Consider the following 23,248-nt stretch of genomic DNA (forward strand, 5'->3'; position numbering starts at 1 on the left):
TTAAAAAGAATGACTAAAGAACATGATAACCAGGGACAATGTAATAATTGGTCTTGATAGGTAGTGAGCTCCCCGTCCTGGAAGTATTCAAGCAGAAGCACGATATCAGCTTCCTTGGTCTGGGTTGGGGGGCAGGGTATCTGTCTTGGCCCCTCCACCCTCCACTCTCCTCAACTACCAGAGGGGTCTTTCCACGAGACCTGATCACTGTGTCTTTGCTGGAACCCCGAGTGGCGGTCATTTTACATTTGTCTGTCTTTCCCCACAGTGAGCTCCATGAGGACAGAGATCATGGCACTTTTGCTCAAGGCTGTATCTCTGATGCCCTGAGCAGTAGTCAGCATACAGTAGCTGCTCAATAAATACCTAAGAGTAAAGTAGGAGGAAAGCAGGAAGGAGGAGAAGGCTTGCTGGAGATGAACACCTTGGGCTGGCCCCAGAGGAAGGCATCAACATCAGCCAGCTTCCAGCAGGTTGTGCTGCTGTAACAAACACGCCCCCCGTGTCAGGAGCTTCCAACAGTGGCAGTGGTTCTGCTCCACTCGGCTCCTCATTCTGGGGCTGGAGACCCTCTCCTGGCAGAAGCAAAGGCCCGGGGGACCCAGCAGGCACAGGCAATGGCTCTAAAAGTTTCTGCTCCAGGTTCCTGGGCCAAAGCTCATCCCCTGGCCCCGTGGGGCAGGAAGGATGCTCCTCGCACAGGGAGGTGGTGCTGCAGGTCTCCTGGGTTGGGCTGCCTTCTCCCCCTGCAGAGAAGGGAATGCTGGGAAGTTGCGGGCTGCACAGGCAGAGTGTGGGCAATGGGGTGGGCCTCACGGGGAAGTTGAGGCCTCTGCCCTTGATGGAGGAAGTAACGGGCAGTCCCTGAGTGTGCTGAGAGCCGGCTCCACTGTTGCCACCCTGGGCTGGTCTGAGCTGGGATTTGGGGTGGTGGGTGACATAGGGCAGGTGGCATGGCAGGGGGCCTCCCTGCCTGGCTGACTGGCAGGTCAGCCCAAGCTCAGAGTGGAAACCCGCCTGTCCCCGCCCACAGCATCTCCTGCAGCGCCAGGAAGGCTGATTCCGGAAACCCCAGCTGGGGGGCTGTTGCAGCCTCTGCCCAGGGGACCCACCCTAAACAAGGCCTGGGAAGGGCAGGCTTGGAGTCCAGACTCAATTTTGTGCCGGCTGGCAAGCACCTTACTTTCCAGGCCTCAGGAACCTCATCTGTAAAATGGGGGTGATGGAAACAAAGCAAACACCTTGAAGGCAGCCAGAGTTCTCCAGAGCTCCTGGGCTGCCCTCTGGCCGCCATTCTGCAAAGGTGGGGGCCCTTTCTGGAGCAGTGGAGGCCTTGCAAACCTCCGATTCCCCGCTGGGCTGGTCGGCTTCTTGGAGGGCTTCCTGGAGGAGGGGGCAGCAGAGCCGGGCCCGTAAGGAGAAATGCAGAGTCGCAGAGGGGTGAAGCCGGGTAGCCCTGGCGTCACCCTGGCAGGCGACGCCAGGCCCGAGGCGGTGGGCGTGGAGGGCGAAGGGCGGAGGGCGGTCCCAGAAGGGCGACTCCAATCGGGACTCGGAGGCCGAGGCAGCTCGGCTGCAGGTCACGTGGGCGCCGGCTGGCCAGGTGGGGACAGTGACGCAGGCTGCGCAGCCAGGTACCTGGGGCGCGCCCCGCCGGCCCCTCCCGCCCGGCACTCGGAGCAGGAGCCGCCTGGCGCGCGCCCTGCCCACCTGGCCGCCCACCTGGTGGGGCCGGAGCGCTGCCGCCTCCTGCAGGGCCGCACAGGAAGTGGGGGGGCGGGGACAGGGAGGGACCGAGCGGCCGGGACAGAGCTCGGGGCCTGCAGAGCCTGGAGGTGGACCGGCCCCCGTCGGCCGCCGAGCTCGTAGCTCCGTCCTCCGCCCCACGGCGCAGGTAAGCCTGGGGGACAGGTGACGGGGGAACAGGTGAGCCTGGGAGACAGGTGGGCCTGGGAAGGGACGGGTGAGCGAGGTGGTGGGGATGAGCCTTGGGGAGGGGGCTGGCAAGGCCGAGGGCGCACTTCCTCCCCTTCGCTTTTCCCGCAAGCCCTGCCCCGGGGGCCGCGTCACTCTGCGGCTGCCCGCCTCCGCGGTGGCTGCCCAGCGGGGGCTGTGGGAGGGGACAGAGCCTGGCTGGACCTAGAGCCCCTGACCTCTGACCCCCCCACCCCGCTCCCCTGGGCTTCGGGCGTCCCAGCTCCCTGCTCCTCCCCTCCTTTGAGCCCTAGGGGACACTCCCTCGCCCTGGACGGGACTCGCAGCCAGAGCTCCCACTGGGGCATCAGGGCTGAGATACCCTAGGGAGCCCCAGGACCTTTGAAAAGGCGGGGCAGGGTGCGCACGGAACGACCCTCCCAGCAACCCGCGAGAATCTGCTGCCCAAACCTGCTTTGGCACCAGGAGTAGCAGCCCCAAGAATGAGGACCCCCTCCCCACATCAAACTGGGAACAAACTCCTCCCCCACTCTGGTAGGCAGACTCGGCGGCAGGGAGGGGTCCTGGCGTGCATCCCATCCCGCTAAGAAGGAGGGGGAAGGGAGGAGGGCGGGGCTCAGCTCCCAAAGCTGTGGGTCCCGCTTACTGCCAGGATGCCTGGCTTAGCTGCCCACCCTCCGTTTCTGCATCCGGGAAGCAAGGATCTTTTTGAGATTTGTGTGGACCTCAGCCCAGCAGCGGGCACGCGGTGGGGGGGCGGCCGGGAGCTCTGTGTCTGACCTGGAGGTGAACAGTCTGCACCTCCTGGTGGCGGCTCAGTGGGCGCTTGTCAGGCCAACCAGTCTACCCTGCACCCCTGCTGCCTAGTGCTTAAGGGCGGGGACCCCATGTCCAAATCCCGGCTCTGTGTAACCTGTTACTTAAGCCCTCTGGGCCTCGGTTTCCTGCTCCGTGAAATGGGAGCAGTTAGAGGGTGCTGACTCAGCTGCAGCTGGATCCTCTTCTGGTTACCACCCTGCAGATGCCCATGGGCCGCAGAAGCCAGCATCACATCACGGGCACTGCCCAGGGCTTTCCCAAGCTCTCCTGGCAGGGGGGAGTGAGCTGGCGGAGGCCCCTCCCCCTCCTACCTGGGCACCTGCAGGGGAGGAATCTGTGCAGGGCAGGGGCATCTGTGTTCCACAAGGGCTCTGGTTCCCCAGGGGCTCGGGACAGGGGGTGTCTCTCACCCTACACGGGAGACGCTCTTCACCAACACGAGAGGAAACCAGGTGCAGAGTGAGGTGGCGTGACGTGGCTTGCCGGCGGGGCCCCTGAGATGCCAGTCTGTGCGTGACCCGATGGGCACGGCCACTCCCCGCGGCTGGGTCCTGGAATTCTAGTTTCAGTTTCTGAATGGATCTCAGCTGCCCCTCTCTTTCGCCTGTGGCCATTGTCACTCTCGGGCGACCGGCCGCCTGTACCAGCATCTTTATTTCTAGTGAGAGTCGCCACTCACCCAGCTGGCCCACTGGGGCAGTGATCTGGGTCAGGACAGCGCCTGGCTCCTTGCCCAGCTCTCCGCTGACCGGCAGCCTGACCTCAGCGGGTCACATTCCCTCTGCTCCTGGTTTCCTCACCTAGCAGAGCAGGAAAACGCCTGCCGTCCAGAAGATCCCTGAGGGGCTAGACACACAAGGAGAGAAGGTGTTTAGAGGACACCCGTGGGTCACCTGTCCAGGCTACCTGGCGGAGTCAGGGCTCTGATTTCTTATCCGGAGCTCCTCTGGGGAGACACTGTGTGTGCCAGCCAAGGCTGGCACGGGGGCTGGGTTTATGGGGCGGCTGGATTCAGAGCCGGGAGTGGGGGCCACGGGTGGGCCTGTCTGGGTGGGCACTGCGGGCTGAGCCTGCCGGTGCCCGGAGGCATCATAGGAAGGAGACAGCAGGAGGCTTGCTCGGCGTGGGCGGAGCACGAGGCCTGCCACTGCCCCTCCCACTGCCAGGCTGTGTCCGGGACTGAGGACAGCCAGGCGGGTCTTCCCAACCTCTAGGGAGGCGGGTGACTCTCCAGTTAGCTGGACCGAGGCTTCTCTACCTCAGTACTGCAGACATTTGTTCCGGATGATTCCTTGTCGTGGGTGGTCCTGGGCCCTGTAGGGTATTGAGCAGTGTCCCTGGGCTCTGCCCACAAGAGGCTGGTAGCTCAGCCCCAGCTGTGACCGCCAAGAATGTCTCCGGGCTCGGCAAAGTGTCCCCCGGGGGGCCAAGCCACTCCGGTTGAGAGCCCCCAGCTGCCCCCGGCCACCCCGCGGACAGAAGTGTCTGCTACGTGCTGCACGGTTTACGAAGCCAAATCCTGCCCCACGTTCCATGTGACTCCAGTCTGGAACCTGGCCGGGCAGAATTACCCGAACACAAGGCCATCATCGTGGGTCAAGTTTGTCTGAGCAAAGATGGGGTCGTGTGCACGGTGCCAGGGAGGCCGAGCCCCGCCAGGCAGGGTCCCGTCAGCTGGACCTAGAGGGACAGACGTCCCACGGATGGAGGTGTTGTGGTGACGTCACCCAAGGGGTGGCAGGTCCCATACTCGGTGCGGTTTGGGTCCTGGTGGCTGTGAGAGCTGCTGCGACCAGAGCCCCAGGCCCAGGCCAGGAGGGCTGTGTTCTTCAGGGCAGCAGGAGGGACGGTGCAGAGCCTGCCGGGGTCCTGGGAAGCCCATCTGTCAGGAAAAACGAGGGCTCCAGGGGTGCTGGGCTGCAAGGGGCCCTCTGGGCCAGGCCAGCGTGAAATGCAGAGCCAGGGCAGGGCCAAGTGCAACGTAGGACCAGACAGGCTGGGTCGGGTCACCTGAGGTTGCCAGAGACCTCCCCCACCTCCACCTGTGGACTCCCAGCCCCCGCTCCTCCCACCCAAGCCCCGCCTGTCCCTTACCCACCCCTGCACATGTGCTGGGGACACCGGGGAGGGCTGCTTAGTGGCAAAGGGAGAAGCGGTGGTTCCCAGGGCTCAGCCGTAAGGGGCCCTCCCCAGCCCACCCTGAGCAGAAACAGCAGGGCGTCACCCGGGAGGGGGCACAGATGGGTCTAGAAGCTCCTGTGGAGCTGCCCGGGTGGATTCGGCACACCTGGAGCAAAGTACCAAGTGGGCTATAGTTCTCCACATGGAACACCCAGGCCTCTTCAGGAAGACACGGTTCCAGGGAGAGCAGAGCCAGGCAGGTGCCCACGATATCAGCGTTCACACATCAGCTTGCGAATTGAGCCCAACTGTTTGTGGGGACGTAGACAGGAAATCATCCCTGCTCCTGAAGGACGCACAGGCTCGCCAGGGAGACAGAGGGACATACGGACAGCACGCAGCATCGGTGGGGGAGCTTCCCAGGGCTGCCTTTGCTGGGGAGCAGACCTGCCTCTGTGGCTCGAGTGGTCACTGCCGGGTGTCTGGTCTCTCTCTCTCTCAGTGGCATTGCTGCCCACAGAACATGGCCGCCATTGCGACTGTGCTCTCGGCCCTCCCCTGCACTGGCTGCAGGACACCACGCAAGGGCCAGCGTCCGGTGAGGATGTGGGAAGAGATGCTCTTAGAGCCAGTTGGCTGGAGGAGAAGCCTCCAGACATGGACCCTGTGGGGAGTCCCAAAGAGCCTGCCAGGCAGAAGCATGTGCTCATGTGTGTGCGCTCACGTGTGTGCTCACGTGTGTGTGCTCACAGGGCACACGGGTCTCCCACCAGAACACGCCTGTCTCCTAAATGGGAGCCAACAGCTGACTGGGACATTGAAAGAGGATGTGGCATCCGTGAAACAAGAACAGGCTGCTCTGCATAAAGAGCAAGAGAGAGCTCTTCGTGGGACCAGGAAAACAACAATCGTTTGGTGGAAAGGTGGGAATCTCCCACAAAGGGGAACAAGAGATGAAGGAGAAGGAGAGAAGAGGTCAGAAGTGAGGGGTTCTCACTAAAGGCTGTTCCAGAAAGAGACCAGAGCAAACGGAGGTGGGAGAATTTATCAAAGAAATAGCACTGGAAAACACGCGGACCTAAAACAGGTGGGAAGGACGCACAAGCCTGTGGCTCAGGGAGTGAACGTGGATCCGTCGCCGTGCCTGTCCCCATAGGTGGTAAAGCGGAGCAGGGGGGAAGAGAGCCTCCTGTCATGACCAAGGAGGTGAAGTCAGACCGGCGTCGGATGCCTCGTTGGCAGTGAAAGCAGGAAGGCAAGGGAAGAAGGCTTCTCCATTCTGGAAGAAAATAATCTCCAGTGGAACTCTAAAGGCATAAAGAAGACATTTTCAGAGGTCTCCCTCCCTTGATGCTGCCTTGGGAAGGTGCCAGGGGCTGGGCCCCAGCTCAGTGGCGGGGGAGGAAGGAAAGGGAGGGCCAGGATGCCAGGTGGGGGTCAGGGGGCCGAGCTCCTGCCCTGAGAGCCGGGAAGGGAGGGCCTGGGGAGAGAGGACTGATGCTTGGACCCTCTGGAGCACACAATCCAGATGCCCAGGGCGGGGACGCTGGAATGCACGGGGGAAAATTAACCGGAAGAAAGCCAGCCAGTAAACAAGAGAATTATTAACGGGGCCAGGCTAACACAAACACCCACGGGGCATGGCGGAGTGGGGGCGGAGCCTCGTTCACACAGCCCGGGGAGGGTGAGTGATGCCCCAGGCTAGGAGATCTCAAAATAGCGAGTGGGGCTTGTTTAGAAACTGGGGGAACGCTGAAAAGCCAGGAGTGGTGGTTTGTGGGGGACGGGGTGGCGCGGAGGAGGGGACGCCTATCTTGGATGATAAGTCTCTCCTCCCGGTGCTGTTTGACCTTTGAACCTATGCCCAGGTAGCTCTGTGATCAGCTAAGCAGTGGGAGGAAGAAGACAGGGGTCCTGCGACAGCTGCAGCCCCAGGAGTCGGCTCCAGCCGGGCCCGGGTCCTGGAGCTCATGCAAGAGCAGGGCAGTGGCCCACGCCCCTGGCACAGTGCCCCTCCCCTTCAGGCCTGGGTCCCGGGCTGGTGGCGCCCCAGGCCTGTGGGTGCGGCTGCCTTGTTTGGAACCGAGGTCACACCCAGCAAGGGCTGGCCTGACAGGCTCCGTCTGGCACCTTCCGGCTCCGGAAGAGCCTTTGCCCTCTCCTGGGAGAGGACGTGTGCCACTGGCTGGGTCTGGGACCTGGGCTCAGTGGAGGGGACTCAGGCCTGGGGCCTGAGACGGGGAGGAGGGAGAGGAAGGAGGAAGAATGAGGGGATGGGGCGGGCAGGGGTCACGGGCACCACAGTCTCCGTGTTATACAATGTAAACCACCCCCATGGGAAATACACGGTGGCTAGATAAAAGGACTCAGGAGCTGGATGTCTCCTGGATGCCCACAGGGGTGCGTTTGCTTGGCCTGCATAGATGGAAACCTGTAAGAAACCCATTTCTCGGCCAGGCCTGGGTACAGTGCAGCCAAGTTAACACAGGGAGGGCGACCCAGGAAGGTGCAGACCCACCCACGGCTGCCAGTCCCCAGGGAGGCCTGGGGACTCAGAATGTCCCCAGGAATGCGTGGGCCGTCCTCCTGCTGTGGGCGTGGCCAGGGCTCCAGCGGCAGCCCCTCCCTGCAGCCCGGGAGGCTGAGCTGCTCACACCTTCCTGGGATGCTTTTAGCCAGAGAATCTGGGAGCTGGGGCAGCAGAGCAGGGCGGAGGGCCAGGCCTCTGGGGCCCCCTGAGTTGTTCCCGCTGTGCCGTGATTTAGGCCACCCCATGTGGCCAGACCTTCCCAGCCTCCTGTCAGAGGGATTCCTGGGCTGAAGCTCAGAACCTCCAGGGGGAAGCACCCGGACCCAAGGTGTGTGTGTGAGGTGTGCTCGGGCTGGAACCCGCCGGGTGGGTCCAGGGACAGACAGTGGGTCCCTGGTGGCGCCCACCATCCCAGGCCTGGCCCCCTCCGGCTGCGTGCACCCAGGTGGGAGAGAGCAGGGCGTGCCCTCCCCCCCCCAAGAGCTGCTGGATAAACTCCTGGGTCAGCGGTCCTCCCCAGGTCCGCAGGGGAAGTGGCACGGGATGCCGTGGTGTAGCTCTGAGCTGAGGTTCCCTCCCAGCGGGACCACCTGGGCGGGTGACTTAGAATCTTAGTTCTCCATCTGAACAAGGCTTCCACCCTTACCCGGCCCTTGTAATTTTAACGTTCAGAAGTTCTGCATTTATAAGAAGCATGTGAGTGGTGGCTATCCTTGTTCTTATTAAAAGTAAATGGGAAGGAATGAAAGGAGTGAGTTCTCCCCATGTTACGTTTGCGTCGTATGAAGTTCTCAACCTTCAGCCGCTCCTCTCGAGGCTCACAGATAACCTTCTATTCGGCACCGGTGACACCAGAGCCCCTCGGCGGCCAGGTCCCTGTTTAAGCACGACATGGATGAGCTCCCCACCTTTCCCAGCATCCTCAGGAAGCTGGGTACTTATTATTGTACCCATTTTACATATTTGTAAAGCGAGGCCCAGGGTGTAGCAGCTCAGCTCCTGGCTGCGAAGCCAGCCTTTGAGCACCGCATCCTGGCAGCCATACCTCGGGCTCCGGCTGCAGCAGGGCTGCCCTCACCTCTGTCCTTTCCCCCAGGTCCCCGCGGCCACTCAGCATGTCCCAGCAGCACTCGGACAGCTCCTTGGAGGAGAAGCTCCTGGAACACCGCTTCCACTCGGAGCTGCAACTCGACACCGAGGGAAAGCCAGCGTCCCGGCTCCCGATGGTCCGGGGCCCCCTGCAATGCAGGAGCAATGCCGCCTTCCAGCCCGACACCCCGGTGCCCCCGTCGCCGTCCCCTGAGGCCCAGGAGCCCAGGACCATCGTCCTGAGCACGCAGAGCCCGGCAGCCCTCAAGATGGGCACTCAGCAGCTGATCCCCCGGAGCCTGGCTGTGTCCAGCAAGGCTAAGACCCCGGCCCGCCATCAGAGCTTTGGGGCGGCCATGCTCAGCAAAGAGGCTGCCCGGCGGGACCCCCGGCTCCTCCCGGCCCCCAGCTTCTCCCTGGACGACATGGACGTGGACACGGGTCCTGGGGGGATGCTGAGACGAAATCTGAGGAACCAATCCTACCGGGCGGCCATGAAGGGGCTGGGGACCCCCAGCGGTGAGGGCGGCCCCGTCCAGCTCAGCCCCAAGATCCCGGCCCTGGCCGAGGAGCCCAGCCAGCCTCCTGCTCGGTCCACGGCCAGAAATAAGGTAGGGGGCTCGTCTGCCTGGGCAACGGGGCGGGGGCCGTGCCTCAAGGGGCCTCGGGAGCTCGTGGGCAGGGAAGGGGCCCGAACACACCTTCACGTCATCACGCCGCCGCGCACGTTGTGCAGGCTCCTGGGAGGGTTTATTCCAGTTAAGCTCTACAGCCGGGCCGTGAGCAGAGTGTGAATGTCCCCATTTTATAGATGAGGCAGCTGAGGCTCAGGAAGACCGAAGGTGTTAGCCAGGACCCCGGCTCTCAGCCACAGCGGGGAGCGGAGCCCGGGGAGGAACCAGCCCTTCTCTCCAAGTCGCTCTGAGCACGGAGGGGGAGCCAGCCCATCTGAAGGACAGATTTCAGTCATGGCTTTGCAGCATGGACTGGCCTGGAATCTGTCTGCCCGAGGGGCGCCCGTCGGGGACTCAGGAGGGCTTGTGGCAGCTCGGAAGTCGGACGCTGCCCTGCACGCTCTCCCTCCCTGCCCTGCCTGACCGCCGGCTCAGGGCTGTCTGTGCCCACAGGCGCCGTCCCGGTGGGTTCCTCCACCACGGGCTTCTGCCCAGACCATGAGCCCTGGCCCTGATCTGGGGAGAAGCCCAGACCACCTGTCAGAATGCTGGTGACCCAGCGTGCAGAGGGGCAGGGCAGGGAGGACCGCTGTCCTTGGGCTAGAGACACCCCTGGCCTGCGAGGCAGGGCACAGCCTGGACCCCGGCACCTCCACGCCCACCCAGGGCCAGGCCTGCAGGGCCATTGTTCATTCATGCTTGGTTCATGCGGCCAGCCAACGTTTCCTGAGGCCTCACGCACCCAGTGAGCAGAGGCCCCAGGAGAGCTCCCAGGGTGGTGGGGCCCCGTGGGCTGGGCTGGGGGTGCTCAGGGTGCTGAGAGAGCACAGAGGTGGGGCTCCCCACGAGCTCAGGGCCGGGGGGGGTCAGGAGTCCCGGAAAAGACAGGGTCAAAGTAGAGGTGTGGACACAGGATGGGAGGCAGGTGGAGGACGGGCTGCGGAGACAGCGGGTGCCCGGGCCTGGAGGTGGAAGGGGTGGGGGCGCTGGGGGTGCGGGTGGGCAGCAGGGAGAGCCGGGTGCACCTGGGAGCACCACACATTCCAGACCAGCACGGGGAGTTTCAGGCTCCAACTTATTTCGAGAAGCCAGCTCCCGCTTTCCTGGAACCCGTGCACCTGGGGGTCAGGGGAAACGGTGTCCCAGCCAAGGAAGCGGGCTCTTAGTGGCAACTGGAAGGACCAGGGTATGGGGCCCTGAGAGCCCTGCCCGCCCCCAGTTCACCCCTGCAGCCCCACCAGCAGCTGCTGGGGCCCCGGGCCTGTGCTGGAGCTGGACGCCAACCTGCCAGGCTCTGCTCTTCCTGCCACCCCAGGTCCCGGGCTCGTGGAGCCCCCGTGCGGCCCTGGCTCCCACCCCAGTGTCCCTTCTAGCCCATCTCCCAGCCACACCTGTGCTGCCTCGGCTTCCCTCCAGGCCCACCTTCCCGAGCATCTCCTCTCGGCAGCCCTCCTGGGCCTGCCCAGCCCTTGGTCACCTGCCCTGCCTGCTCTGAGCCCCATCCCACCCCGTCCTACCTGCCCTGGCCTCTGCCTCCGTGTGGAGCCGACATTTATTAAGCGCCTTCTCCATGCCCAGCAGAGGCCCCTCGTGTTGGGCGTGGCGTCACATGTGGAGGGTCTGGTCTCTGGGCCCAGGTGCAGGGACTGCTGCCCGCTGCCCCTCCTCCCTGCTGACTGCCCGTGTCTCTGGATCTCTCTGCACAGAAGACGCTGGGGCGGAAACGCGCACACAAGGGCTCCTTCAAGGACGGTGAGTGTGGCCAAGGGGCGCCGTCGGGCGGCGCTGCGGCCGGGCTGGGCCCTGGGGAGGCGGGTCTCACTCGGGCATCCTGGGGGAGACGGAGAACCACGTGCTGGATGGGTTCCCTCTGGGGACTGGAGGGCCTGGTGGCCCGTCTGACCCTGCAGCTCTGATGGGCCTAGAAAGTTCCCTTGGACCCTGCGCTGTCCCGGGGCGGCGGCAGACAGAGCCTCCACACTCTCCCTCAGCAGGTGGGCCCAGGGCCAGGCAGAGGGCCCTGGGCCTGGGGTGCAGAGACACAGGCCACAGGGACCCAGTGTTAAAGGCTCAGGGGCCGTGGGTGACATCTGGGCTGTGCCTTCAGCCTGCCGAGGGGTGGATGCCAGCAGGACCCCATGGGAGTTGGCGGGTAGGTGCCTGCCCAGCCTGGATGCAGCAGCCAGTGGGTGTAAGGGGCCCCAGCCAGAAAGGGCCCCCTCCCTGCCAGCCCCAACCTCTGTGGACAGCCACAGGTCCGGGCGTGGGGAGGCCTCAGGATTGGGCCTCGTCCCCCAGGACAGCAGCAGTGGCCCCAGGTCTCGGAGCCAGGGCGGGAGGGAGCTGCAAGGAGGGGCTGCCTCAGAGCCGTCCCGAGCCACGCACCCGCCCGGCGGGGCTGCTGAGCACGTGGCCACTGCAGAGCCGGAGAGCGGGAAACCTCACCTCGGGCCGGGGGGCTCTCAGGAGGTGGCCTGCAGCGCCCTCGGCCGACCTGGGGACGGCCGCTGCCCAGTCCCCTCCCCAAGGCCGTGCAGTTTGGCCCGTGCCACTCTCTGACGTGTTGGCTCAGCCCTGGTCTGAAGGTGCCACATTCTGCACGGGGATGCCACCCCCGCCCTGGGCTCGGCCAGCTCAGCCGCGGGAGCCAGCCGGCCTGAGGGGAGCCTGCCCTGGGGGGCCCTGTACCACCTGACGCTCTCAGGGCCTCCTCGGGAGGACTCAGCGTGTGGGTTCCTGGGGTGCCAGGACCGCTCAGAGCCCCCAGGCCTGCAGGTGACGCACACCCCCTCTCCCCAGATCCCCGGTTCTACCAGGAGATCCGGGAGCGAGGCCTGAATACCATCCACGAGTCCGACGACGACTTACTCGATGAGTTCTCCAGCCCTGAGGAGACCCAAAAGGCGGATGCCTGCATCGTGGTCAAGAGCTACCGGCCCCCCCAGGTCACCTGGAGTCAGCTCCCAGAGGTGGGGCCGGGCTGGCGGGGAGGCCCTTCTCCTGACCCCATGGGTGGTCCTCCCGGTGAGGGGAGCGGCCTCCTGGAAACGCCCTGTCTGCGCCCAGCTGGCAGGGAGATCTTCCTGGTGCCTCAGAGCTGCCCTGCCCTGCGGGGCCCCGTGGGGGTGGTCGCTGCGGTGGGGAGAGGGGTTAGGGGCGTGTCATCTGTGTGTGTGTGACGGTCGTCCCACGGGTGAGCCCCTCACCCTCCCTGAGCTCCCTGCTCAGGCTGACCTGTAGGGACCTGGGGGCACAGGGGACCTCCTCCCAGGGGACTGTGCCCAGAAAGTGCCAGGAGGGTCCAAGTGAGGAGGCCAGAGGGGAGGGGAGAGGCCCGGCCGGAGCTGTGCGCCACTGCCAGGTGCCCCCTCACCTTCCACGCCTGAAAATGGGGCTGGTCCCTGCCCCGCAGGGCTGTGGGTTCCCAGTGGAGCGCGGCTGGGACAGAGGCGCCGGTGCTCCAAGCAGGTACCCAGGGAGGCAGCTCTCGCTACCCCAGGAGGGCGCAGCTGGCCCTGGGGCAGACAGCCTCCTGACGCCGTCCCCTGGGAGCCGAGGGACGGAGCTGCAGTGCGGGCTGTGGGCGCGGGGGCAGCAGGGAGGGGCGTCTGGCTGTTCCTCAGTCTGCGGTACAACAGGCCTCCTCGTTTGCATCCCGTGGGGCAGGAGAGGGGCCGAGGCACCGTGACCGCCCACCGAGATCCAGGACACTGCATGCCATGGGGCCGCCGGCCAGGGAGGGCCCAGGACGGGGCGGGGTTAGGGCCGGCAGACGGAAAGTTCCGGAAGCGCACGTGTGTTCCCACCCGCCAGGCGCCCGCTGCGTGCCCGGAGGTGCCTGTGCGCGACCTCCCGGGTCAGGGGTGGGATCCAGGACGGTTTACCCTAGAAATGCTGCCGGAGGTTCTGCTCCCGTCACCTGAGCTCAGGCGTCTCAGGCATTGCTGGCAGCCTCCGCCCAGCCCGCTGGGGAGGGGAGCACGAATCGGGTGGCCCTGGTCCTGCAGAGGGTCGCCCCCGGCAGGCTCTGCAGGCACTCGGCGGGCATACTGTGGCCGAGTGAGCCACGCTCCAGCCGGGGCAGCCAGGGGTCAAGGGGCCTGAGGGGTGGAGAGCGGGGCAGTGCGCCATGCTGGAACGGTGTCACCCCTACCTCTGGGCAGGGTGCTCGCTCACCTGGCCCAGGTGTGCCTGAGTCGTGGCCCTGTGCTCAGCACGCCCCTCAGCTTTCCCGGGTGCTTCTGAGTCTCTCCACCACCTCCCAGCCCCCGGCAGCTCTTTGGGACAGAGCCCCCGTCCCATCCCTGGAGAGGCCTTTCCCTCCGGACACCCATGCCCTTCCTCGGCTGCCCCAGGGCCCCTCTGAAGGGGGCGGTGTCCTTGGAGAAGAGAGACCTGGGTGAGGGGACCGAGCAGGAACAGGCCAGCTCGGCGGTCCAGGTGCCCCACGAGGTGCAGCTCCGCCCGGCCAGCCCGGCGTCTCTGGCTCCGTACTGGCTCTGGCCCGGTGGCAGGATGAGCTTCCGGTGACTCGAGCCCGTGCCGTCCTCAGGTGGTGGAGTCGGGCATCCTGGACAAGCTGCCCGCCGAGGAGCACGAGAGGCAGGAGGTGAGGGGTGGGCTGGGGGCGTGGCCCTGCTTCTGACACGCCGGTGGGGGGCGCGGGGACCACAGCCCTGGTGACGTCGCCCACTGGCCCATTGGCTGCCTCCCGGTACCCAGCGATGGCTGATGCCCTGGCTGGGGTGGGGCTGGGGGGGCTACCGTTACCCACTTTCCGGGCGAGGGTGGGAGCCCTTGCCAGTGCCACAGCTCATCAGTGCCCGAGCCAGAGTGCAAGCCCAGGACTCGGGCTCATGTCCCCACGGCCGCGCTGACGGCCCCAGCCTGTGTCCTGTCCAGGGGGCCCGAGTCCCGACCTGCCCCCTGCCCCCCAATCATCTCCCCGCGGCCTGAGCACTGGTCACCCGTGCACCCGGGCCAGGCCCCGTGTGTGGCAGGGCAGCTCCAGGCAGGGCCTGGAGGGCGCAGCTGCCCCAACGTCCGCTCTGCTCTCGCCCCAGGCCATCTTCGAGATCCTCATATCCGAGTTCTCGTACCAGCACAGCCTCGGCATCCTGGTGGCCGAGTTCCTGCAGTCCCGGGAGCTGCGGGCAACCATGACCCAGACAGAGCACCACCACCTCTTCTCCAACATCACCGACGTGCTGAGCGCCAGCCAGAGGTCAGGCCCGGGCCCAGCCCGTCGGCCCAGCACCCGATGGCGCAGGCTCTCAAGGGTGGGGAGGCTGGGGCTCTGGGTGACCCCGGTCTGCGAGTGCAGATGGACGGCCTGGAGCAGCCCTGGGGGCAGGGAGCGCGAGAACCTTACGGGGCCCGCGGCCACCAAGAGCTGGCCCTGGGGACGTGCAAGCACAGAGGGCCAGTGACGAGGCGTGAGGTGCCCGCGGGACGGAGCAGGCTAGAGGCGGCCTTGAGTTGCAGCCCCGGGTCGTGTTCCGGGCCGAGGTGTTTGGTGCCTGGCCCAGGGCTCTGGTTGCAGGGTCAGAAGGTGGAGGAGGGGCCGGGTGTGTAGCTGCAGGCCTGCCAGGGCCTCTGTGTGTGTGTGTGTTCATGTGCATGCATGTGTGGCAGCAAGTGTGTGTGTGTGCGTGTGTGTGTGTTTACTCCCATGGAGGGCGAGGTCCAGGTAGCACCTGTGTGGGTCCAGCCCCTCACTGCCCTGCACCCTAGGCGACCCCATAACACCCTGTGGCGTCGCCCTGAGCCTCAGCGTCCCCTCCCTAACCTGAGGGGGTGGGTCCCATTCCTGCCCCCTTGCAGACTGGGGTGAGGCATATGGGAGACGATCAGGTGTCAGACCCCAATCACCTGCAAGGAGCAGAACCCCTGCCCCTGCCTTGCACCGGGCAGAGGCAGCCGGGGCTCCAGGCGGCTCCCGGCAATTCTGACCCAAGTCCCAGGGAATCCAGTCAAAGTGGCAAATTTTTTGTCCTACCGTCTGCTCCCCACGATGCTGGCTAGAGTCTGCGAGACTCTAGCAGGAAGTGGCCTTGGATCTGGCCATGGGTGTGTGCCGTTATTTCAGGTTTAGGAGCTGATCTGTCCTGGGGTTTTCCCAGGGGGGCCCTAGCAGCTGACCCCCCCAGCACCTGGTGTGGGTGCCTCTGGGAGCCTTGCTCTGTGCGTGTGCGTGTGCGCATGTGTGCGCTCACGCGCGCAGGGCCACGGACAGCCCAGCAGCCCTTGGGCCTCACGTCGCTCCCACAGGTTCTTCGAGGACCTGGAGAAGCGGCACAGGGCGCAGGTGTGCGTGGAGGACGTCAGTGACATCCTGGAAGAGCACGCCGAGCGGCACTTCCACCCCTACGTCTCCTACTGCTCCAACGAGGTCTACCAGCAGCGCGCCCTGCAGCAGCTGACGTGAGCCGGCCCCGGGGCCCGGGACGGGGCCGGCGGGGGTGGCCTCGGGAGGCTCCGGCCCCTTGCCGCGGGGCACGTTGCTGCTCGCAGCCCGGCTTCTGCAGCTTCCGCCCGATTTCTCCTGATGGACTGGCCTCGCCTCGCGCCGCGGCTGAGAACCCCTTTCTCTGTTGCAGAAGCAGCAGCGCTGCCTTCCGAGAGGCCCTGAGGGAGATCGAGCAACGGCCCGCGTGCGGGGGTCTGCCCATGATCTCCTTCCTGATCCTGCCCATGCAGAGGGTGACCCGGCTGCCCCTGCTGACGGACGTGAGTGCACAGGGAGGTGGCCCGGGGTCCATCTGCAGGCAGAGAGCATTGCTCCCTCCTGATCTTCTCCCCCCGCTCTGTCTGTTGTGTATGGTCGTGAGGACAATTACAGGACGGCTTTAATGGCCACAGTGGCTGTGGCCGCTGTCAGCAGCACCGCCTGTGGAACTCCCTCTGCCGGCAGCTGCTCCAGCACTTGGTGGATTCTGTTCATCTGCTTGATGGTTACGGGGTTCATTCGTGTCCTGAGTCTGATCCGGTGTCGCCCAGACCCCTGCCGAGCATCGGTCAGGGTTGTTGCTTCCCCCTACCCTTGGCCAGTTGTCCTGGGCGTGGGCCTGGGGTGACCCAGGCACCGTCACCGTCCCCGTTTTGTGGACAGAGGGGCTCCGAGGGGCTTCCTGGAGTGGCTTGTGCTCTGAGATGCCAGCTCATGGGGCAGCGGGCCTTGTGGGGTGAAAGGTACACGTACACACACAGGCACACAAGAGCCCGCACATGGCAGGAGCCCAGCTGAGCTCTCAGAGGCAGCATGTGGCCCGTGCAGGGCGGGTCAGCATCCCAGGCAGACAGGATATCAGACCCTCCGGGCCCTCGGGGAAGTGGAGAAATAGAGGCTTCAGGGGCGTCCCAGGCTGGAGCACCACAGCCAAGAACTGAAGGGGTGGGGCCTGGGTGCCCCCCGGGGTCTGGCGTTGGTAGGGGAGCCCTTGCCCCAGGCAGGCCCCTGAGCCGGGGTGCAGAAGGCTGCGTGTGGCTTCTCACGTCTGGTCTCTTCCTGCAGACACTCTGCCTCAAGACTCAGGGCCACCCCGAGAGATACAAGGCCGCCAGCCGTGCACTCAAGGCCATCAGCAAGGTGAGGGGTCCAGGGTAGGGGGGGCGGCGCCCAGCCCCAGCCCAGCCCCGAGCTCTGTCCCCACGCCCACCCGTCGGCAGAGACCCTGAAGGCGGGGCAGAGAGGGTCTCCAGACGGTCCCTCGCAAGCTCCTCACGGTGCCGGTGGGGAAACTGAGGCTCAGAGAGAGGGCCACTCACACAGTCGCTGAGCCCGGGGCGGGCAGGGACCAGGACAGCCGTGAGGGCCGCTGCCGCGGGGGCCAGGCTCGGCTGGACGGGGCGGGCGTGGGGTCTGGCGCCAGGCTGTGGGCCGGCCCTCAGCACTTGCTCTCGCGTGCGCGCCCGGTAGCTGGTGAAGCAGTGCAACGAGGGGGCCCACCGGATGGAGCGCATGGAGCAGATGTACACGCTGCACACGCAGCTGGACTTCAGCAAGGTCAAGGTAGGTGGCCCCGCGGCCCCGACTGTCCCCCGGCCCGGCTCTGTGTGCGGTCGGGGGTCAGCGCCCCCCAGCGTGCAGGCTGGAGAGAGGCCTCTGGGGCGACCCCCTGCCCCCCGCCGGTGAAGCCCAGGGCTGGGCCTCCGCCTCGACCTCTCCAGGCCTCTTCCCACCTGAGAGCGTGCTCCTCGGCCTCAGGTCTCAGCTCCACCGCCCCCTTGCCTGCGGTGGGTCTGCAGCGGCAGAGGGCAGACCCCGGGGCCGGTGACGGGGAGCCAGTGGCAGGCCCAGTGGCAGGGCTCAGCCTGGGCCCAGGCTCCCCGTCAGCTGTGCTGGGAGCGGGGGCTGGACGACCTCAGGGCCAGCTCAGGCTTCCTGCTGGGGCCAGGATGGGTCTGTTGGTCCTGGGGGCGGGGGTCTAGGCAGCCTACAGCTCCACCCAAGCAAGCAGAGCTCAGACCTCTGCCCACACGGCTCCCCACCATCCCACAGACTAGCCCATCCTTGTGCCGTCCAGGCGCTGCCCCAGCAGCAACTCTCTGGAATCGGGGCCTGGAGGCAGCCTCTGCCCCGCCCCACTGCCCTGGCTCTCCCCTCCCCCCACGGCCTGGCTGCAGCAGACCCCTGTGGGCATGCGGGGGGGGCAGGAGACTCGGAGGGTCCCTGGGGCAGCTCTGTGGGCCCGGCCCCAGCTTATCATCAGTCAGGCTGAGCTGCTGACCTCTAGCCCCCAGAGGCGGCCGGCAGGCCGGAGCCGATGGGAACCAGTGCCGTGGGCGGGGCCGGAGGCCGAGCAGGGAGGGCACAGAGGCTCCGACAAGGGCCGCAGGCTCCTTGGGGTGAGTCAGGGTGGCTTCACAGAGGAGGCGTTTGGGTGATGACGGCCACGGACCCACTGAGGCCACACCCTTGGCCGGGGTCTTGAGCCTCTCGGCCGGGCAGCAGATGTCACGTTTGGGGTGAAGTACACCCCCAACCAGAGCAAAGACCCAACCCTGGGCCTGGCTGACCCCTGAGCGGGCCTCTCACCCCTCTACCCCCACGTCTCGAAACTGGAGGGCATGAGGGCAGGAGAGCAGCTGGCCCAGGTGGGGGTGCGGGGGCTCAGAGCCCCAGGAGGGGTGAGGTGTCCGGTGGGGCGTGTCAGGGGGGCAGAGGCTGGTGGGCAGGGCCTCCTGGCTCTGTCCCCACCAAGCCTGCCCTGCCTGCCCCTCCACTTCCGGCTTGACAGGCCAGAGCGCCAGCCTTGCTGGCGGAAGGCTGTCTGAGCACCGGCCATGGCGACATGGGACCCATGTGGCGGAGGCAGGGGTGTCTGCCTTAGCCGGGCCTGTTCTCTGGGCCGCGGAAGGGGAGGGAGCTCCGTTTGCAGCAGAGGCCCCTGGATGCCAGAGGTGGCCCCGCAGATCAGGGGTTCCTCACAGCCTGCGTAGAGGCAGCCATCCGAGCCCCCTGCTTGGTGTGAGGCGGGCCAGGAGGCTTCCCCAGAGCAGCCTTCGTCCCCTGGTTTGAGGGGAGCCCTCGGTAGGTGCCCTGTGGGCCCCTGGGCCCGGCTGGAAGCAGGGCAGGCCTGTCCTAGGTTGCTGCGCAAGGTCTGGGCCCGGGCCAGGCACAGAGCAGCCGCCCCCTGAGCTCCTGTCCGCGGCCTGAACAGCCCTTTGTCTGAGGCCTGGACAGTCACACTCCCTTCCTCGGTGCAGCCCAGGGAGGCCTGGTCACCCCCTTCCCAGAGGCAGGGCTCAGTCCCCATGGCTGCACATCCCTGCCACCCCCCCGGGACTCACCCCGTCCCCGCTCTGCCCCCAGTCCCTCCCGCTGATCTCTGCTTCCCGCTGGCTGCTGAAGCGCGGGGAGCTCTTCGTGGTGGAAGAAACCGGGCTTTTCCGAAAACTCTCCAGCCGGCCGACATGCTACCTGTTCCTGTTCAACGACGTCCTCGTGGTCACCAAGAAGAAGAGGTGGGCCCCCCCTGTGGTCGCCAGGCTGCATGGCCTTGTGACGGGGAGCAGGCAGCAGCCGTGGCCTTGGAGCTGGGGAGGTGGGCTGGGGCCCGCTCTCGAGAGCATCCTTCCGGCTGACTGGCCCTCGGGCTGCCCACAGACCTCTGCAGCATCTGGCCGACCGCCTGTCTCCCTGCAGTGAGGACAGCTTCGTGGTCCAGGACTACGCCCAGCTGGACCACATCCAGGTCCAGAAGATGGAGCCCTCGGAGGCCTCTCTGCCGGGGGGCGGCAACCGCAGCTCCTTCGTACCGCACACCTTCCAGCTGACCCTGCTGCACAACAGTGAGGGCCGCCAGGAGAAGATCCTGCTATCCTCCGACTCAGCGTAAGATGGGAGGGCTCTGCGGGGGTGATCCTGAGACCTCCGTGGGGACGGGATGCCTGATCCAGGGTTCCGGGCACTGCACTGTGCCAGGGATGGCCTAGTCCTTAAGCAGTTCACACTCCCGGGAGGGGGACACGCCAGCTGCAAAATACGTGGCTGAACTGTCCTGTATGTCCAAGGAGAAACAAGGCAGGGGAGGGAGCACTGGGTGGGGCCCTGGGGAGGGGCCTGCGGCAGAGGCACGGCAGTGCAAAGACCGTGAGGCAGGAGGCCCCTGCCAGGAGGACAGTGGGGCTGGAGCACAGGGTGGGGGCCATGCAGGGCAGTGAGGGCAGACGGTGGGGGAACCAGCGCACAGAAAGGTGCTGGCTGGGTCTCCATGCTTCCTCCAGCACGGCCCCCTTTCCAGGTGGGAAGCTGAGGCTGAGCGCTGCTAACAGCAAGCTGACGGGGCAGGGCGCTTGGGGTCCAGCGCCAGGAAGCAGGGCAGCCTGAGCCCTGTGGGTGCAGCCGCCGCCCGACTCCATGTCCCTGGCCAGATGTGACTCGGGGTCAGCCTGCCTGGGGGAGGCCTGCCTGCCGCTCCTTCCCGAGCCTGTGACTTCCTGCGCCTCGGCCCCCAGCGCAATGGGTCAGGGAGACCAGAGGGGCCACCCACTTACACCTCCAGCTCCCGGCCGGCTCACAAAGTGTGCCCGGGCAGCGTAATCCTTCATCCCACTGCCTTCCCACCTCGAAGGCTGTGGGGGGCTCAGGGACACCCCGACCCTCCCACCGTGCCACACTGGGTGGGGAGTGTGAAGCAAAGGTCGTCAGCTCGGGCCTCGCTCATGTGCGCTCTGCCCCCAGGAGTGACCGCGCGCGGTGGATCACAGCACTCACGCACTGGGAGAGGCGGCAGCCAGACCCCACTAACAAAGGAGGTAAGCGCCTGCCCCCCCAAACACGGCAGGGCTCACCACCCCTTCCCGGCCCTGGGGTGGGGGGTGGGCCTGAAGGGGAGAGGTGCTGTCCAGCCCTCTGTCCACCCCACAGCCTGCCCCCAGGGTGACCTGCCAGGTAAGGGGCCCCAGCCCCAGGCACGTGTGTGTCTACCTGCACGCACAGGCCCAGCGCTGTCTCAGGGCCTCATCCTCCCTGTTGCTCAGTAGCTGGGGAAACTGAGGCCAAGGAGCTGGAGTGGGCTGGCCCCTTAGAAGCTGGGTGCACCCTCTGCTGGTGCTGGGCATTTGGGCCCTGAAAGTGGGAGCAGCAGGTCCCGCAGCCTCTGGAGGGGTCCCAGCTTTAGCCGGAGGGAAGCTGCCACGTGACCGTGTGCTGGGACGCCTGGGGGCCCCTGGGCCCCACCGAGACCAAGCCACAGGGGGTGTGTTGGGACTGGAGCCCACCCCCTCCCTGGAATAGTCCTGCTCCTGAGGCCTGCCCTCCCTGCCAGACCTGCTCCAGGTGGAGATCACCAAGGCCTACTTGGCCAAGCAGGCGGACGAGATCACTTTGCAGCAGGCAGATGTGGTCCTGGTCCTGGAGCAAGAGGACGGTGAGCACAGGGGATGGGCCTGGGGGATGCACGTGGGGCAGGTGGGAGGGGCCGGGCAGACCAGTGCTGAGTGAGAGCCTGGGGGCCCCAGCAAGGGTCCAGAGCACACTGGCATGGTCAGCTGCCCTGAGAGCCCCCACCCCGGAAGTAGGCATGTACTCACAGTGGGCCTGATTCCAGGGCCCCCTTCAGTACCCTCCCTCAAGGACGTCTCAAATGTCCCCGAGTTGCAGGACCAGAAGTGGGTTCTTGGTCACTCTGTATCCTAAGCGGGAGGGTGGCCCCTGCAAGTACCTGCACAGGACGGAGCGAGCTGGCTGGCGTGAGCTCAGCCCCTGAGCCCAGTGTTGGGGCCGAGCACCTGATGGAAGACCAGGTGCCCACGTGACCTGGGGCAAGACGGGGAGGGGGGTCTGCTCCGAGGGATGCCTGGCCCTGGCGTCTTCTGGAACAGCAGCTCCGAGGGGGAGCCGACACAGGGGCCCCTGCCTGGTGCCCAGGAGCCTGCTCTCACCTGCCCCGGGTCTGGGTCCAGGATGGCTCTATGGCGAGAGGCTGCGGGATGGAGAGACGGGCTGGTTCCCTGAGGACTTAGCCCGGAGCATCACGAGCCGCGTGGCCGTGGAGGGCAACATGCGCAGGATGGAGCGGCTGCGGGTGGAGACGGACGTGTAGCCGGACCTGCCGGCACCTCGCCAGGCCAGGCTGCGGCCATGCAGCGTTGGTCCACACTCCAGCAAGTGGAGTCCATCCCCAGGGAGCGCAGAGGGCTTGCCCCCAGGGCCTGAAAGCTCCCTGGCCTCCCAAGGCCCCATGGGCTGCAGCGCAGGCTCCGGACACTTCCAAGGAGGAAGGCCATACGCCCTCAGGAGGGGCATCCTCCCGGCAAGCTCAGGAGCCGTGCCAGCCCTGACCCCAGGCTGCGTCCCTGGGAGGAGCCCAGCCAGGCCTGCTTGCTGGCCACGCCGTCCCCCAGCTCCTGGCTGCCCCGCCCTGCTCCCCGTGCACCCACAGGGCAGTTATGCCGTGGGCGAGTGATCGAGGCGGATGGCCCTCAAAAGAGCATGGGTGGCCTGGAGGGCTCGCCCTCCTGCACCCCTCCTGCCCCAGCCTTGAGTACCCAGGGCTGCCCCATGTTCCCAGAGGAGAACCAGCTGCCGGCAGGTGACCCTGCAGGGCCAGCACTGGAATTGTGACTTTGAGACATTAAAGTACTTCTTTAACACCTGGATTTGCACATTTCTGAGCCCCAGTGAAGGCCACACCAGTCCCTGAGAAATTCCCAACGTGCTGTGGGCGGGACTGGTCCCCCCCCGTGTGGTCACCTGTACTGGGCCCCCATTCATGGTCACCCTGTGTTAGTCCTTGGGCCTGCCACACCTGTCCACCTGGAGCATCATGGGCAAGCCCATCCCCATGAAGCCCCTTGAGGCTGAGCCTGGCCGGTGGGGCTGGGGGACTCGGGGACATGGCAGAGGCTGTGGGCACCCCTCTGCGGTGTCCTCTCATCCCTCACCTCCCAGCTGGTCTGCTCCCCGAGGATTCCCTGGGACATGCACGTGGGGAGAGGCAGGCTGGCCTGGCCTCTGAGCTGGGGAAGAAGGGTCTTGCTTCCCAGGAGAGGGTGATGGCCACCTGGGTGGCAGGGCGCTGCTGGGCCAGGTGCGAGGAGGACAGGTCTGCTCCCCCAGGAAGCCCCCCCTGCTAGCCCTCCCAATTCCCACACCCATGCCTGTTGCCCTTCTTGCTCAGGCAGTGCTGTCCTTGGGGTGGGGCTCCCAGCATTCTCCTGACAATCTACTGGGGCCCTGTCTTCCTTTGAAAGCTGGGGTGTGGCTCCCCACCCGCTGACCAGAATTGGGTGACTGGGGAGCCCAGCCCTCTGTCCCTTCCATCCCTGGGGCTGGCTGCAGGAGGAAGTGGAGGAGTGCGCCGGGCCAGGGGGAGGGGACTGGGTGGGGGTGGAGCTTATCCCAGCCCCGCCCACTGAACCGGGTGGTGGAGGGGTTCAGCACCAGAAGGGAGGGGCAGCTCCTCCCTTTAACGTCCAAGGTGACCTCCATGGCCTGGGGCAGCTGGAAGGAACATCCTGGACGTGTGCTCTGCAGGGTGGGGGGATGGCGCGGGGCCAGGCTCAGTGAAAGAGGCATGATCTGAGGGGTGGGGTCACCAGAGAGCAGGCCCAGCTCCTCCTACTTCCTGGACAG

The 23,248-nt window shown here is 65.9% G+C and overlaps 1 protein-coding gene across 11 annotated transcripts; it reads left to right on the forward strand.

Annotated features, from left to right (window-relative positions):
- Positions 1-1,572: 1,572 nt before the first annotated feature.
- Positions 1,573-22,286, forward strand: ARHGEF16 (Rho guanine nucleotide exchange factor 16). 11 transcript variants are annotated; one of them, XM_060013205.1, is made up of 16 exons: positions 1,574-1,894; positions 8,502-9,105; positions 10,875-10,920; positions 11,968-12,137; positions 13,721-13,777; positions 14,232-14,392; positions 15,439-15,591; positions 15,768-15,897; positions 16,682-16,756; positions 17,087-17,179; positions 17,911-18,015; positions 18,983-19,134; positions 19,277-19,504; positions 20,354-20,427; positions 20,940-21,041; positions 21,275-21,565. In XM_060013205.1, the coding sequence occupies exons 2-16, from the start codon at positions 8,521-8,523 to the stop codon at positions 21,427-21,429; spliced, it is 2,286 nt and encodes a 761-aa protein (XP_059869188.1). In that variant the 5' UTR covers positions 1,574-1,894; positions 8,502-8,520; the 3' UTR covers positions 21,430-21,565. The 11 variants fall into 11 exon arrangements, with proteins under 11 accessions (XP_059869200.1, XP_059869188.1, XP_059869195.1 ...); XM_060013212.1 differs by having other exon boundaries at positions 19,316-19,504; XM_060013211.1 differs by lacking the exon at positions 21,275-21,565 and adding an exon at positions 21,577-22,286 and having other exon boundaries at positions 1,576-1,894.
- The last annotated feature ends 962 nt before the right edge of the window (positions 22,287-23,248 follow it).

The sequence above is a fragment of the Delphinus delphis genome, chromosome 1 (assembly GCF_949987515.2).
Source record: "Delphinus delphis chromosome 1, mDelDel1.2, whole genome shotgun sequence".
NCBI classification, from domain to species: Eukaryota; Metazoa; Chordata; class Mammalia; order Artiodactyla; family Delphinidae; genus Delphinus; species Delphinus delphis.

What these genes read in the sequence shown, in the direction of transcription:
- ARHGEF16 (XM_060013205.1), top strand. Translation starts at nt 8,521, where the DNA reads ATGTCCCAGCAGCACTCGGACAGCTCCTTGGAGGAGAAGCTCCTGGAA. An exon ending in CAAGGGCTCCTTCAAGGACG is followed by an intron (nt 10,921 to 11,967) that starts GTGAGTGTGGCC and finishes CCCTCTCCCCAG; the next exon opens with ATCCCCGGTTCTACCAGGAG. An exon ending in GGCTGCCCCTGCTGACGGAC is followed by an intron (nt 15,898 to 16,681) that starts GTGAGTGCACAG and finishes CTCTTCCTGCAG; the next exon opens with ACACTCTGCCTCAAGACTCA.